At 38.7% G+C, this 15,116-nt stretch overlaps 1 protein-coding gene across 5 annotated transcripts in view; it reads left to right on the top strand.

The window, feature by feature from the left end:
- The window catches only part of LOC126278387 (protein Spindly-like), a 188,767-nt gene that overhangs the window by 72,612 nt on the left and 101,039 nt on the right, over positions 1-15,116 (top strand). For 2 of the 5 annotated variants that reach the window (XM_049978480.1, XM_049978482.1), the window contains exons 4-5: positions 11,614-11,787; positions 12,274-12,447. The exons of 1 other annotated variant lie outside the window; for it this stretch is intronic. In XM_049978480.1, coding sequence (XP_049834437.1) covers positions 11,614-11,787; positions 12,274-12,447 — 348 coding nt within the window. The remainder of the gene's footprint in view (positions 1-11,613; positions 11,788-12,273; positions 12,448-15,116) is intronic. 2 more of the 5 variants (XM_049978484.1, XM_049978483.1) reach the window with 2 other exon arrangements.

The following is a 15,116-nucleotide window of genomic DNA, read 5'->3' as shown; positions in this document are numbered from 1 at the left end:
TGGTTTACTATATTTAATGCTGCATAATAACTGCGTTGAACATCGAAAAAAAATTAAGTCATTTATGGGGGGGGGGAAGGTATCAGTCAAGACGATTGTAAAAATCTAATATTTGGGCCAAATAGTTTTTGTGGAATTGAATGATAAGTGTCAAAGCAGTCAGAACACCATGTGTCAGCACAGGCGAGCAGTGTAGAGACAAAATCGCGCACAGCGCGTAATGCGGGGAGCACGTCTCTGTAGCAGCAAAAGGATTAATGCGGCTGTGGTGGCTTTACTTCATAAACTGCGTGCTCCCCTCTAAACGTAAGCTTGCGAACTACGCTGTACTATGGCGCTGCTTCTCTTGGCGCATGCGTCGTGTGTAACTGGCAACGCAGCAATCTCCTGCGTCTGGGCGGGCATGCGCGAGCTGCCAAGATGAAAGAATTGAACTACATTTCCAGGGGTCAGTATTGGCAAGTGGAAGTTCATTTTGACTCACAGGTTGTAGTGGAAGTAAAGTTGGATGCTCAAACAAGTTAGACTATAAGGCCAATGTGTCTGTTGTGTAAATCATTTCTGAACAATTGGACTCGTATGAACCAGTAAGTGGTCTTACCGGAGTTGGATCACTGCATTGGGACAGCACACTGAAACCATCATAGTACATAAGTTCCAGGATGCCCTCTCTCATGGCCTGTGTGTGCACAGATATCCTGGCAGAAAAACTTTCGTATATCAATCTGGCGCAGTGTGTTAAGTTTTTCATAACTAGACTATATTCATGTTATGATTGCAGCACATAAGCAAATAGTACTGTCCAAAATAGTGAGAGATTGTGTGGTGTCTGTACTAGTTTGCAGACAATCTTTTGCTCCCCGTGTTATATCCTATTTACCTTTACAATTTCAAAGAATGTTTTCTAGTCTAAGTTGTCAAAACATGTTTACTTGCTCAAGCGTAGTGCTGGAGAATCACAGTTCCATTACTCGACACTTGTAACTACTGGCACTGCTATTAATCCCATTGAGATCACTTTGTAACTTAGGCCTACTATCAAAATGCCCTATTTTTCCCTTTATTTCAGTTACAGTAGTTTCACTTACCCAGTTAAAATTTTATTATGTGTAATTACAGTTGTTTCATTTACCTATTCAGTCTCACTTGGTATGTAATATCTGTTTGTGATTCAGGACATTTTAAGGACAATATTATCTTGTTCAGTCACCCCCTAGGAGCATTAATTTATGTAAAGACATCTGCTGCAGTTGTACTAAAGATTTATTAAAACCACGGCCAGTTTTGGGATGTTTAAATCCCATGTCAGGAGTATAAAACTAACATACAAAGAGGAAGAAGGAAGAAATATAATAAATATATCTGGAAGAACCAGAAGAGCAGGCTAATTAAACAAGATGACTCACTTATGGTATTTGGTAATGCATAACATGCAGTCAGGTCAGTAAGAAAGCATTCAAAATCACAGAATCAAATGAGGATCTAGAGAAAAGAAGTTGTAATAATTAAACAGATCTAAGAATGTAGCTCTGGGTGGGTGGTATGAAGGAGAAAGAAACCAGAAACAAACACTGTACTCACACAGTTTGTTTTGGTTCCTCTCTCTTTCTTCCTGCCTGTCCAGTTCCAACATTCTTAAGTCCATTTTATTACTAGGTCCTATACTTTTTCTAGTTCTACCTAAAATGCAGTGATATGTAGAAGTGAGTCGCCTTATTTCATTTGTCTGCCCTTCTGTTTTTTCCAGATATGTTGTATTATGTTTCTTCCTTCCTCTCCTTTTTAGTATGTTACCATTTTATACACCTGACGATGAGATTTTAACATCCCACAACCAGTTCTGGTTCGAATAAATGATTCGTGCAAGTGAAGAGGATCTCTTCAAATTAATCAATCGTGCCTCTCAGTTGAGCTCCCAAAGGCAGATAAATTAAAGCCTCCAAAATTGTATATCATACGGAATTTCAGCAAAGGAAATACACGTTTATTCCACGGTAAACTAAGTTATGTAAGCAGGTCTGCAGAGCACTGTAAACTATGGCAAATTCTAAAAATTGCTTTTTAGATTTTTTTACTGAAACTTTCCCTTGTAGATCTTGGGAAAAGAATATAAGCAATAAATTTAAGTGGATTACACCAGGAATAAAAATTTCTGTTGCTAAAAAGAAAGGAAACTCCACAATGAGTTAAAATCAAATAGAAACCCTCGTTTTGTTATATATGTCAGATGCTATAAAGCTGTATTCAGGAAAGTTGTAGTTGCATCTGAAAAAATAGCCAATAATACTTTCATCCTCCAACACAGTAATAAGATTAATGGAGTATAGTCAATTGTTCATCAGAATTAGGAGCCAAGGATGTAGTCATAAGATTTTGAAAATTAGATTTGAAAACGATACTGAACATTATGTGACAACTGGAATAGAGCTTTTAAGTGTTACAGGGTTTACGTTGCCATCTCACTTTTGTAGAGCAAAAATGGAGAGAAAGGAGGAGTTATGACATTAATCGGGAATGTCATAAATTTAAGAAAACAGACAATCATAAATTTTGCCTATAACATCGTATGGAAGCATGTGCAACAGAAATAGAAATTCATAAAAAAAAATCCTTGATAATATTAAGTTATATTGAGTACCTGCAGGTAGCTTTAATTTGTTCATAAACCACCTTGAAACTGTACTGGTCCATTTAACAACAAAAAATGAAGAAGTAGTGGTTGCTGGTTACTTCAATGTAGATTTCCTTAGACTCTCCCAATAAGAACTTATTCGAGTTAGTAACACTCTCTTTCAACTTAATTGCCACTATAAAGTTGCCCACTAGGGCAGCCAATTGCTCACAAACAGCCATTGATAATATCTTGTAAATAAAACAGAAAGAAACTTCCACATGGGAAAAATATATTAAAAACAAAGATTCCAAGACTTACCAAGCGGGAAAGCGCCGGCAGACAGGCACATGAACAAAACACACAAACACACACACAGAATTACGAGCTTTCGCAACTGGCAGTTGCTTCGTCAGGAAAGAGGGAAGGAGAGGGAAAAATGAAAGGATGTGGGTTTTAAGGGAGAGGGTAAGGAGTCATTCCAATCCCGGGAGCGGAAAGACTTCCCTTAGGGGGAAAAAAGGACAGGTGTACACTCGCACACACACACACACATATCCATCCGCACATACACAGACACAAGCAGACATATTTAAAGGCAAAGAGTAAGGGCAGTGTCTGTGTATGTGCGGATGGATATGTGTGTGTGTGTGCGAGTGTACACCTGTCCTTTTTTTTCCCCTAAGGGAAGTCTTTCCGCTCCCGGGATTGGAATGACTCCTTACCCTCTCCCTTAAAACCCACATACTTTCATTTTTCCCTCTCCTTCCCTCTTTCCTGACGAAGCAACTGCCAGTTGCGAAAGCTCGTAATTCTGTGTGTGTGTTTGTGTGTTTTGTTCATGTGCCTGTCTGCCTGGGCTTTCCCGCTTAGTAAGTCTTGGAATCTTTGTTTTTAATACATTGATAATATCTTCATAGAAAAGTCCAATGAACAAAATTATATTACAAAACCAATAGTCAATGGCCTCTCAGGCCATGACATGCAGTTCCTTGGTTAAATGTTAATACAGAACAGGATATAAAATATGTTAACTCTGAGCTCAAGAGGGTAATCGATAAGCCAAAAGTTGATTATTTTATGATACTCCTCAAGTGATGAGTGATGTTTACAGTTCTCATGGCGTGAATGAAACATATAACACTTTTGCTAATAAAGTGCTTACCTAATTGGAACACTGTTTTCCCCCCAAAACTAACCAAGGTTGAGCAAAGTATACAAAGAAGCCACGGATTACACAAGGAATAGAGGTCTCTTGTAAAACAAAAGAAAACTATCTGTCAATCCGAAACAGTTCTGATGTCATGCTATAGCACATTACAAGAAATACTGCAAAATGTTAAAGACTGTTATACGGACATCAAAGCAAATATATTACAAGGAAAAGATAGTCGTATCAGATAACAAAATAAAGACAATATGGGATATAGTGAAAGCGGAGACTGGTAGAACCAGACCTGAATAGGGCCGAATAGCATTAAGAGTAAATGATACATTGGTGACAGAAGTGTATACGGTTGCAGAACTTTTAACAAATATTCCATAACTGTTACTGAACGGATGGGGTTGTCAGTTTCTGTAGATGCTGCTATGGAATACCTCAGACCAGACAATTCAAGTAGCTTCCATAATATGAATTTGACCCTCACTACCCCAGCAGAAGTAATGTCCGTCATAAAGTCCTTAAAATAAAAACATCTAGTGGTTATGATGAAATATCAATAAAGTTAATTAAAGAATGTGATTTTGAATTAAGTATTGTATTAAGATATCTGTGTAACCAGTCGTTAATCAGTGGAATGTTTCCTGAATGATTGTAATGCACTGAAGTTAAGCCACTGTTTAAGAAGTGATATTAGGAAAAAGCATCAAATTTCCACCCAATTTCACTTTTGCCAGCATTCTGAAAATTTTTAGAAAAGGTAATGTACATTTGCCTTTGTAACCATCGTATCACAAATAACATACTGTCAAAGTAGCAGTTTGGATTTCTAAATTGTTCTGGTATTGAGAAGGCTATCTACAATTACAGTGAAAATTTAGTTAGACAAAAAGGTAGCAGGCAACTGGTATATTCTGTGACCTTTCAAAGGCATTTCACTGTGTAAATCACAATATCCTTTGAAATAAATTAGAATATAATGGTGTAACGGGAAATGGTGTGAAATGGTTCACATCTTATATCTCTGGCAGGAAACAAAGGATATTATTAGGAAAGATACTTGTATTAAGCTATCAGGCATCACCCAACTGGGAACCAATTACGTGTGGGGTCCCATAAGGTTCCATCTGGGGAGGGCCCTTTTTTTTTCTTGTGTATGTCAATGAACTTACATCAATAACATTCCCAGATGCCATGTTTGTTTTGTTTTCTGATGATACAAACATGACAATAAATAGCAAATCAAGTGTAGTCTTAGAAAGATCATATAATAAAATACTTGTGGACATTAATCACTGGTTCCTAGCCAATTCTTTGTCACTAAACTTTGAAAAAACACTCCTACATGCAGTTCAGAACTTGTAAGGGGTGTATGCGTAACATACAATGACAAACAGATAGAGGAAGTGGACACTGTTGAATTCTTGGGATTACAGCTTAAATTTATTATCAACTGGGAGGAGCACACCACAGAAGTGCTGAAGCATCTTAACAAATCCCTATTTGCAATGCGATTTGTCAGACACAGGTAATATAAAAATGAAAAACCTGTCATACTATGCTTACTTTCATTCCATAATGTCATATGGTATTATTTTTTGGGGGTGGGGGGTGGGGGTAATTCATCAAGCCAAGTTTATGTTTTCCGGGCACAAAAATGTGCGATACGAGTTATATGTGGTGTGAGCTCAAGAACATCCTAGAGAAGCCTGTTCAGGGAACCAGGGATATTAACTACTGCTTCCAAATATATTTATTCCTTAATGAAATTTGTCATTAAAAATGTATCACTTTTTCAAACCAATGGCTCAGTTCATGGAATCAGTACTAGAAATAAGAAAAATCTTCTTAGTGATTTAAAATCACTTACTGCTGTACAAAAAGGTGTGCATTATTCAGGAACACACATTTTCAATAACTTGCCAGCAGCCACAAAAAGCTTAACAACCAATGAAATTCAGTTTAAGAGAAGCCTAAAGGATTTATTTATGGCCAACTCCTTTATGTGTGTGTGTGTGTGTGTGTGTGTGTGTGTGTGTGTGTGTGCACAATCTAACTTCTGCATCATTTCAGTGTAGTGATGTGTTAGTTGTAAATAAGTATTGTGGTAGTTCTATTAAATGTTCATTACCTTTTAAAATTTTGAATTCAGTGCAATAAATGATTGTTTGTAAAATGACTTATTTCATATAGTGTTCATATAAGAAAATGACGATCATTCCATTTGGGGCCTGTGGAAGTTACATTAGCTTATCTGTTTGAGTTGTAAATATTTGTCATCTATTATTGTTTTTCTGACACGTTCTACATCCTGGAGGACCTCCTCAGTATGGATCAATAGGAATGAAAATACATCTAACCTAATAAAACCTGTTGATAAGACATCAGATTGTTTCAATGAATTCTTCTTAAATGTAATAATGTAAGATGAAGGTATAGTGCCCTATCAAGAAAATGTAAATTACATAAACTTGGAAACAACCTGAATACATCTTTGAAACAGTTTGAAAAATCACTTAAAAGGACATGGAAAATAAAATTTTGTCTTTAAGAAACAAAACCTCATCTGGGTTGGATGAAATGCCCACATATGTAATCAACAGAGTGCATAATATAATTTCACAGTCACTGTCAGTTATAATAAAGCAATCTTTTGAGCAGGGATGTTTTCCAAATGTATTAAAATATGCTGAGATGCAACCAATATTCAAAAGGGTCAGCAGAAGATGAGAGGAAATTCTCTATTCTGCTGCTACTTTCTCATGTGTTTGAAAAGGCTGCAGCAAAACAAATTCAAATTGTTTTTTACTGTAAGTGACACATAATTATCACAAACCAGTTTGGATTCCAACAGGGAAAAAGAATTGACTTTAGACAAGGGAAGAAAGGTCACAGGAATAATTTATCTTAAAACAGCTTTAGATTCATGGCATACTCCTTACTTCTACGCATAATTCATGCATATAGAATCACACACACTGCTTTACTATATGTTCACCTCTTACCAGATAGGAAACAGAGTAAGTGTAACTCCAAATTCATGAAATTAAGTCTCAAACTGGAAAATAATTGGCCAAGGAGCCCTGCAGTGTTCTATATTGGGTCCGTCCATGTTCCATTTCTACATAAATGACCTACTATTTTGTACTGGTGCTCATCAAGGTTTATTTTTTGACAAGACATCAGTTCTAGTTCAAAATGAGGCATCTGAAATAATTCCGGAAAGTGTTGTAAATACTTTAGAGAAAATTAAATCCCAGTTCCATCAAAGTGGACTGAATGTAAATGTAACTGAAATCAAAATGGTGCAGTTTGAACTTAAATCATTAGAACGAAACAAAATAAATTTAGCTAGCAATGATCTTAATATCACAGAAGCAAACGTCATTTCAAAAGGTGAAAAATTGCTTTATTATTCAAATTTCTCATGTGATGCAATTTCGGATTTATTTACTTCACCATGTATCGAAGTGCACATATGGTCACAAGATGCTGGCGTAACTAAATGTATATGTAATATTAGCTGATACACTAGTGAGTACTCAGCTTGTGGTACATATACATCTAGAATCACTCCTATCCTGTCACCCACTGTGCACTTGGATATCGGATTATCGAAATAAATCTGAAACATGTCACATGAGAAATTTGATTATTAATGTCATTTGTTTACAGGCTGAGAGACTTTGCTAAAGTGTCCTATTCAACTCCAAAAAAGTACAGTAGGATATGACCATGGTCACCTGCCTCCTACAAGTTTATATGTCTCATCTATATTAACAATATTTTAATAGGCTCTGTCAAGCAGTCGGTGTATTGATGGTTCAACATTATTATTGAATCTGTCGGGGCACTTTCAGATTGCTGTATCTCAGAGCTCCAAGTGGCTCTGATGATACCAATGATGTGTAAATGAATGCCTTCGGTTAGTAATATCTTTGGATGATATGATGATATGCTTGTTAAATTTGAACTTTGTTGTTAAGTGTTGTTGTGACACTTATTTCTTAGCAGGAAATAGAGGTAAATTTTTGTTTCATGTGAATTGCTTTGGATGTTCTTAGAGAATAATTTGGCTTGAAATATGTTACTATGGAAATTTGATGTTACACAGTTGGCATATGTAGTGTGTATAAGGATCTCCAAATTCAGAAAATAGTCGTCGGAACTTGCCTGTTAGTAACGTAACTTTATCAATTCATTAGACTTTATAAGCTTTAGAATGTTAAATTGTACAAGCTGCAGTAAGCGAGATTAAATTAAAGCAAGTTAAACCTAAAGAGCGAGAAAGTTTAATTTTACCAATTCTGCAGCTGTCATCTCAGCCAGGATTTTCAGGGTTGGGTCCGCTTCCATGTTAAACGAATGCGCTGGCAGGTTGATACACACAAAGTTCAAGCATTCGCAACCAATGGTTGCTTCATCAGGAAAGAGGGAAGGAGAGGGAAAGATGAAAGGATGTGGGTTTTAAGAGAGAGGCTAAGAAGTCATCCAAATCCTGGGAGTAGAAAGACTTACCTTAGGGGGAAAAGAGGACAGGTGTACACTCGCATACACACACATATTCATCCGCACATACACAGTCACAAGCAGACATTTGTAAATGCAAGGAGTTCGGCAGAGATGTCAGTCGAGGCGGGAGCACAGAGGCAAAGAAGTTGTTGAAAGACAGGTGAGGTATGAGCGGCGGCAACTTGAAATTAGCAGAGGTTGAGGCCTGGCGGATAACGAGAAGAGAGGATACACTGAAGGGCTAGTTCACATCTCTGGAGTTCAGACAGGTTGGTGTTAGTGGGAAGTATCCAAATAACCCGGACGGTGTAACGCTGTGCCATGATGTGCTGGCTGTGCACCAAGGCATGTTTAGCCACAGGGTGATCCTCATTACCAACAAACACTGTCTTCCTGTGTCCATTCATGCGAATGGACGGTTTGTTGCCGGTCATTCCCACATAGAAAGCTTCACAGTGTAGGCAGGTCAGTTGGTAAATCATGTGGGTGCTATCACACGTGGCTCTGCCTTTGATCGTGTACACCTTCCGGGTTACAGGACTGGAGTAGGTGGTGGTGGGAGGGTGCATGGGACAGGTTTTACACTGGGGGCGGTTACAAGGGTAGGAGCCAGAGGGTAGGGAAGGTGGTTTGGGGATTTCATAGGGGTGAACTAAGAGGTTACGAAGGTTAGGTGGACGGCGGAAAGATGCTCTTGGTGGAGTGGGGAGGACTTCATGAAGGATGGATCTCAATTCAGGGCAGGATTTGAGGTAGTGGTATCCCTGCTGGAGAGCCACATTCAGAGTCTGATCCAGTCTTGGGAAGTATTCTGTCACAAGTGGGGCACTTTTGTGGTTCTTCTGTGGGAGGTTCTGCATTTGAGGGGATGAGGAAGTGGCTCTGGTTATTTGCTTCTGTACCAGTTCGGGAGGGTAGTTGCGGGATGCGAAAGCTGTTTTCAGGTTGTTGGTGTAATGGTTCAAGGATTCCGGACTGGAGCAGATTCGTTTGCCACGAAGACCTAGGCTGTAGAGAAGGGACTGTTTGATGCGGAATTGGTGGCAGCTGTCATAATGGAGGTACTGTTGCTTGTTGGTGGGTTTGATGTGGACGGACGTGTGAAGCTGACCATTGGACAGATGGAGGTCAATGTCAAGGAAAGTGGCATGGGTTTTGGAGTAGGACCAGGTGAATCTGATGGAACCAAAGGAGTTGAGGTTGTGGAGGAAATTCTGGAGTTCTTCTTCACTGTGAGTCCAGATCATGAAGATGTCGTCAATAAATCTGTACCAAACTTTGGGTTGGCAGGATTGGGTAACCAAGAAGGCTCTCCAGCAGGGATATGACTTCCTAAAATCCTGCCCCGAAATGAGGTCCATCCTTCATGAAATCCTCCCCACTCCACCAAGAGTGTCTTTCCGCCGTCCACCTAACCTTCGTTACCTCTTGGTTCATCCCTATGAAATCCCCAAACCACCTTCCCTACCCTCTGGCTCCTACCCTTGTAACCGCCCCCAGTGTAAAACCTGTCCTATGCACCCTCCCACCACCACCTACTCCAGTCCTATAACCCGGAAGGTGTACACGATCAAAGACAGAGCCACGTGTGAAAGCACCCACGTGATTTACCAACTGACCTGCCTACACTGTGAAGCTTTCTATGTGGGAATGACCAGCAACAAGCTGTCCATTCACATGAATGGACACAGGCAGACAGTGTTTGTTGGTAATGAGGATCACCCTTTGGCTAAACATGCCTTGGTGCACGGCCAGCACATCTTGTCACAGTGTTACACCGTCCGGGTTATCTGGATACTTCCCACCAACACCAACCTATCTGAACTCCGGAGATGGGAACTCGCCCTTCAGTATATCCTCTCATCTCGATATCCGCCAGGCCTCAACCTCCGCTAATTTAAAGTTGCCGCCACTCATACCTCACCTGTCATTCAACAACTTCTTTGCCTCTGTACTTCCGCCTCGACTGACATCTCTGCCCGAACTCTTTGCCTTTACAAATGTCTGCTTGTGTCTGTGTATGTGCAGATGAATATATGTGTGTGTGTGTGTGTGTGTGTGTGTGTGTGTGTGTGTGTGTGTGTGTGTGTGGGTGTGTGTGCGCGCGCGCGCGCGCGCGCAAGTGTACACCTGTCTCTTTTCTTTTTTCCCCCTAAGGGAAGTCTTTCTGCTCCCGGGATTGGAATAACTCCTTTCCCTCTCCCTTAAAACCCACATCCTTTCATCTTTCCCTCTCCTTCCCTCTTTTCTTACGAAGCAACTGTTGGTTGCGAAAGCTTGAAATTTGGTGCGTGTGTTTGTGTGTGTGTGTTTTTTTTATTGTGCCTATCAACCTGCGCTTTCCCGTTTGGTATGTCATATATATTAGAGGGAAACATTCCACATTTTGGGTGTATGTTTGTGTTCGTTTGTGTGTCTATCAACCTGCCAGCGCTTTCATTTGGTAAGTCACATCATTGTTGTATATATTCAGGAAACATTCCTCACACACAAAGAAAGGAAATATGTTATGTGGACATGTGTCTGGAAATGCTTACTTTCCATGTTAGAGCTCATTTTATTACTTCTCTTCAAATCACTTAATCATGGAATGGAAACGCACAGCAACGGAACGTACCAGCGTGACTTAAAACACTTTGTTACAGGAAATGTTCAAAATGTCCTCCGTTAGCGAAGATACATGCATCCACCCTCTGTCTCTTGGAATCCCTGATGTGCTGATGCAGCACTGGAGAATGGCATATTGTATCACAGCCGTCCACAATACGAGCAGGAAGAGTCTCTACATTTGATACCGGGGTTGCGTAGACAAGAGCTTTCAAATACCCACTGATGACCTTAGCTGTTTAGTCCCCCTTAAACATCCCAACAACCACCATCAAATACCCCCATAAATGAAAGTCAAGAGGGTTGATGTCAGGAGAGCGTAGAGGCCATGGAATTGGTCCGCCTCTACTGCCTGCCTGCAAAACCACGATCGTGATGAACAGTAACCTGTTGATGCTACGTACTGATGTGCTTGATGCTAGTAAGGTAGAGAAGTGAGTCGCATTTCAACATAAGCACCGAACTCAACATTACCTTCCTTCAATTGGACCAACTGGCGGTGAATCGAGGAAGTACAGTACATACTGACGAAACTAAAATGAGCTCTAACATGGAAATTAAGCGTTTCCAGACACATGTCCACATTCCATCTTTTCTTTATTTGTGTGTGAGGAATGTTTGCTGAAAGTTTGGCAGTACCTTTTTGTAAAACCCTGTATATATTTTTTGTATTTTTTACGTTGTTGTTTTAATATATTTGTAATTTCTGTATACGCTACAGGAACAACAGCAAGAAATTGACAGACTACATTTACAGTTATCCAATTTAGAAAATGAGAATGAAGGGATACAGAATGTTATTACATCTCTGGAGGTGGAAAATGAGGAGCAAGATAAACTGCAAGCAAGCACTGAGAAGGTACACGAGACAGAACTAGCTGAACTGAATGAAGAGGTGAGTGCCTGATGTTTCAACCCAGTAGCCTATGTAATGGTACTCCTTTTCCAAAAATTTTATCACTGGGTAGCACACTGGAGTTGCTTCCGGAATGATAATAGTTGATATCCCTGTCCTGGCGTCCAGATTTATAATGAATTTTCAAAAGAAAAGTTATGAAACATTGTAAGAACCAAACAGTTTGAAATTTGCAGATTGATGGCACCAACGAGATCCTCGTAACTCCACTAGTCTGTGAAAGCTTTGTAAATACAGTAACCAGTAATCTGTTACCAAAAAGATTTGAATGTGGGGGGTGGAATCTTCGTCTTTAGTAAGGGAAGAAAGAGTTAGTAAATTCGTATTTCATTGTGTGAAGTGAAGACTACATTGAAGGCCATTAACCTACTTTCTTTGCAAAATCATTGACATCTGAACTTGGCCTGCATGTTTGTTTTATGTCTTGTCATTTTAATATATTTTTAATTTCTGTTAATGGAACAGGAACAGCAGCATGGACTTGACAGACTACATTTACAGTTATCCAATTTAGAAAATGAGAATGAAGGAATACAGAATGTTATTACATCTCTGGAGGAGGAAAAAGAGGAGCAAGATAAACTGCAATCAAGCACTGAGAAGGTACACGAGACAGAACTAGCTGAACTGAATGAAGAGGTGAGTGCTTGATGTTTCAACCCAGTAGCCTAGGTAATGGTACCCTTTTCCAACACTTTTATCACTCTCAAGCAAAGTGGTGCAGTGGGCAGCAAACTGGAGTTGGGTCTGGGATGATGATGATAGTTGATATCTCTGTCCTGCCGTCCAGATTTATAATGAGTTTTCAAATGGAAAGGTATGAAACATCGTAAGAACCAAACAGGTTGAAATTTGCAAATGATGATATCAAGGAGGACCTTGTAACTCCATTAGTCTGTGAAAACTATGTATATCCAGTAGCTCTGTTACCAAAAAGATTTGAATGTGCATAGATTTCTCCAGTCTGTCAATAACTAGGCTTCTACTATATAGTTACACAAATTTCATTAAGGAATAAATATATTTGGAGGCAGTAGTTAATATCCCTGGTTCCCCAAACAGACTTCTGTAGGATGGTCTTGAGTTCACACCACATATAACGCTTATTGCACGTTTTTGTGACTGGAAAACTTTAACTTGGCTTGATGAGTAAGCCCAAAAAATAATACCATATGACATTATGGAATGAAAGTAAGCATAGTATGACAGGTTTTTCATTTTTTTTCATTTTTATATTACCTGTGTCTGACAAATCGCATTGCAAATAGGGTTTTGTTAAGATGCTTCAGCACTTCTGTGGTGTGCTCCTTCTGGTTAATAATAAATTTAAGCTGTAATCCCAAGAATTCAACAGTGTCCACTTCCTCTATCTGTTTGTCATTATATGTTACGCATACACCCCTTACAAGTTCTGAACTGCATGTAGGAGTGTTTTTTCAAAGTTTAGTGACAAAGAATTGGCTAGGAACCAGTGATTAATGTCCACAAGTATTTTATTATATGATCTTTCTAAGACTACACTTGATTTGCTATTTATTGTCATGTTTGTATCATCAGAAAACAAAACAAACATGGCATCTGGGAATGTTATTGATGTAAGTTCATTGACATACACAAGAAAAAAAAAGGGCCCTCCCCAGATGGAACCTTATGGGACCCCACACGTAATTGGTTCCCAGTTGGGTGATGCCTGATAGCTTAATACAAGTATCTTTCCTAATAATATCCTTTGTTTCCTGCCAGAGATATAAGATGTGAACCATTTCACACCATTTCCTGTTACACCATTATATTCTAATTTATTTCAAAGGATATTGTGATTTACACAGTGAAATGCCTTTGAAAGGTCACAGAATATACCAGTTGCCTGCTACCTTTTTGTCTAACTAAATTTTCACTGTAATTGTAGATAGCCTTCTCAATACCAGAACAATTTAGAAATCCAAACTGCTACTTTGACAGTATGTTATTTGTGATACGATGGTTACAAAGGCAAATGTACATTACCTTTTCTAAAAATTTTCAGAATGCTGGCAAAAGTGAAATTGGGTGGAAATTTGATGCTTTTTCCTAATATCACTTCTTAAACAGTGGCTTAACTTCAGTGCATTACAATCATTCAGGAAACATTCCACTGATTAACGACTGGTTACACAGATATCTTAATACAATACTTAATTCAAAATCACATTCTTTAATTAACTTTATTGATATTTCATCATAACCACTAGATGTTTTTATTTTAAGGACTTTATGACGGACATTACTTCTGCTGGGGTAGTGAGGGTCAAATTCATATTATGGAAGCTACTTGAATTGTCTGGTCTGAGGTATTCCATAGCAGCATCTACAGAAACTGACAACCCCATCCGTTCAGTAACAGTTATGGAATATTTGTTAAAAGTTCTGCAACCGTATACACTTCTGTCACCAATGTATCATTTACTCTTAATGCTATTCGGCCCTATTCAGGTCTGGTTCTACCAGTCTCCGCTTTCACTATATCCCATATTGTCTTTATTTTGTTATCTGATACGACTATCTTTTCCTTGTAATATATTTGCTTTGATGTCCGTATAACAGTCTTTAACATTTTGCAGTATTTCTTGTAATGTGCTATAGCATGACATCAGAACTGTTTCGGATTGACAGATAGTTTTCTTTTGTTTTACAAGAGACCTCTATTCCTTGTGTAATCCGTGGCTTCTTTGTATACTTTGCTCAACCTTGGTTAGTTTTGGGGGGAAAACAGTGTTCCAATTAGGTAAGCACTTTATTAGCAAAAGTGTTATATGTTTCATTCACGCCATGAGAACTGTAAACATCACTCATCACTTGAGGAGTATCATAAAATAATCAACTTTTGGCTTATCGATTACCCTCTTGAGCTCAGAGTTAACATATTTTATATCCTGTTCTGTATTAACATTTAACCAAGGAACTGCATGTCATGGCCTGAGAGGCCATTGACTATTGGTTTTGTAATATAATTTTGTTCATTGGACTTTTCTATGAAGATATTATCAATGGCTGTTTGTGAGCAATTGGCTGCCCTAGTGGCAACTTTATAGTGGCAATGAAGTTGAATGAGAGTGTTACTAACTCGAATAAGTTCTTATTGGGAGAGTCTAAGGAAATCTACATTGAAGTAACCAGCAACCACTATTTCTTCATTTTTTGTTGTTAAATGGACCAGTACAGTTTCAAGGTGGTTTATGAACAAATTAAAGCTACCTGCAGGTACTCGATATAACTTAATATTATCAAGGATTTTTTTATAAAATTCTATTTCTGTTGCACATGCTTCC

The sequence above is a fragment of the Schistocerca gregaria genome, chromosome 6 (genome assembly GCF_023897955.1).
Source record: "Schistocerca gregaria isolate iqSchGreg1 chromosome 6, iqSchGreg1.2, whole genome shotgun sequence".
NCBI lineage: Eukaryota > Metazoa > Arthropoda > Insecta > Orthoptera > Acrididae > Schistocerca > Schistocerca gregaria.
The sequence above is the reverse complement of the archived record's forward strand: the minus strand, read 5'-3'. Positions and strand labels throughout refer to the sequence as shown.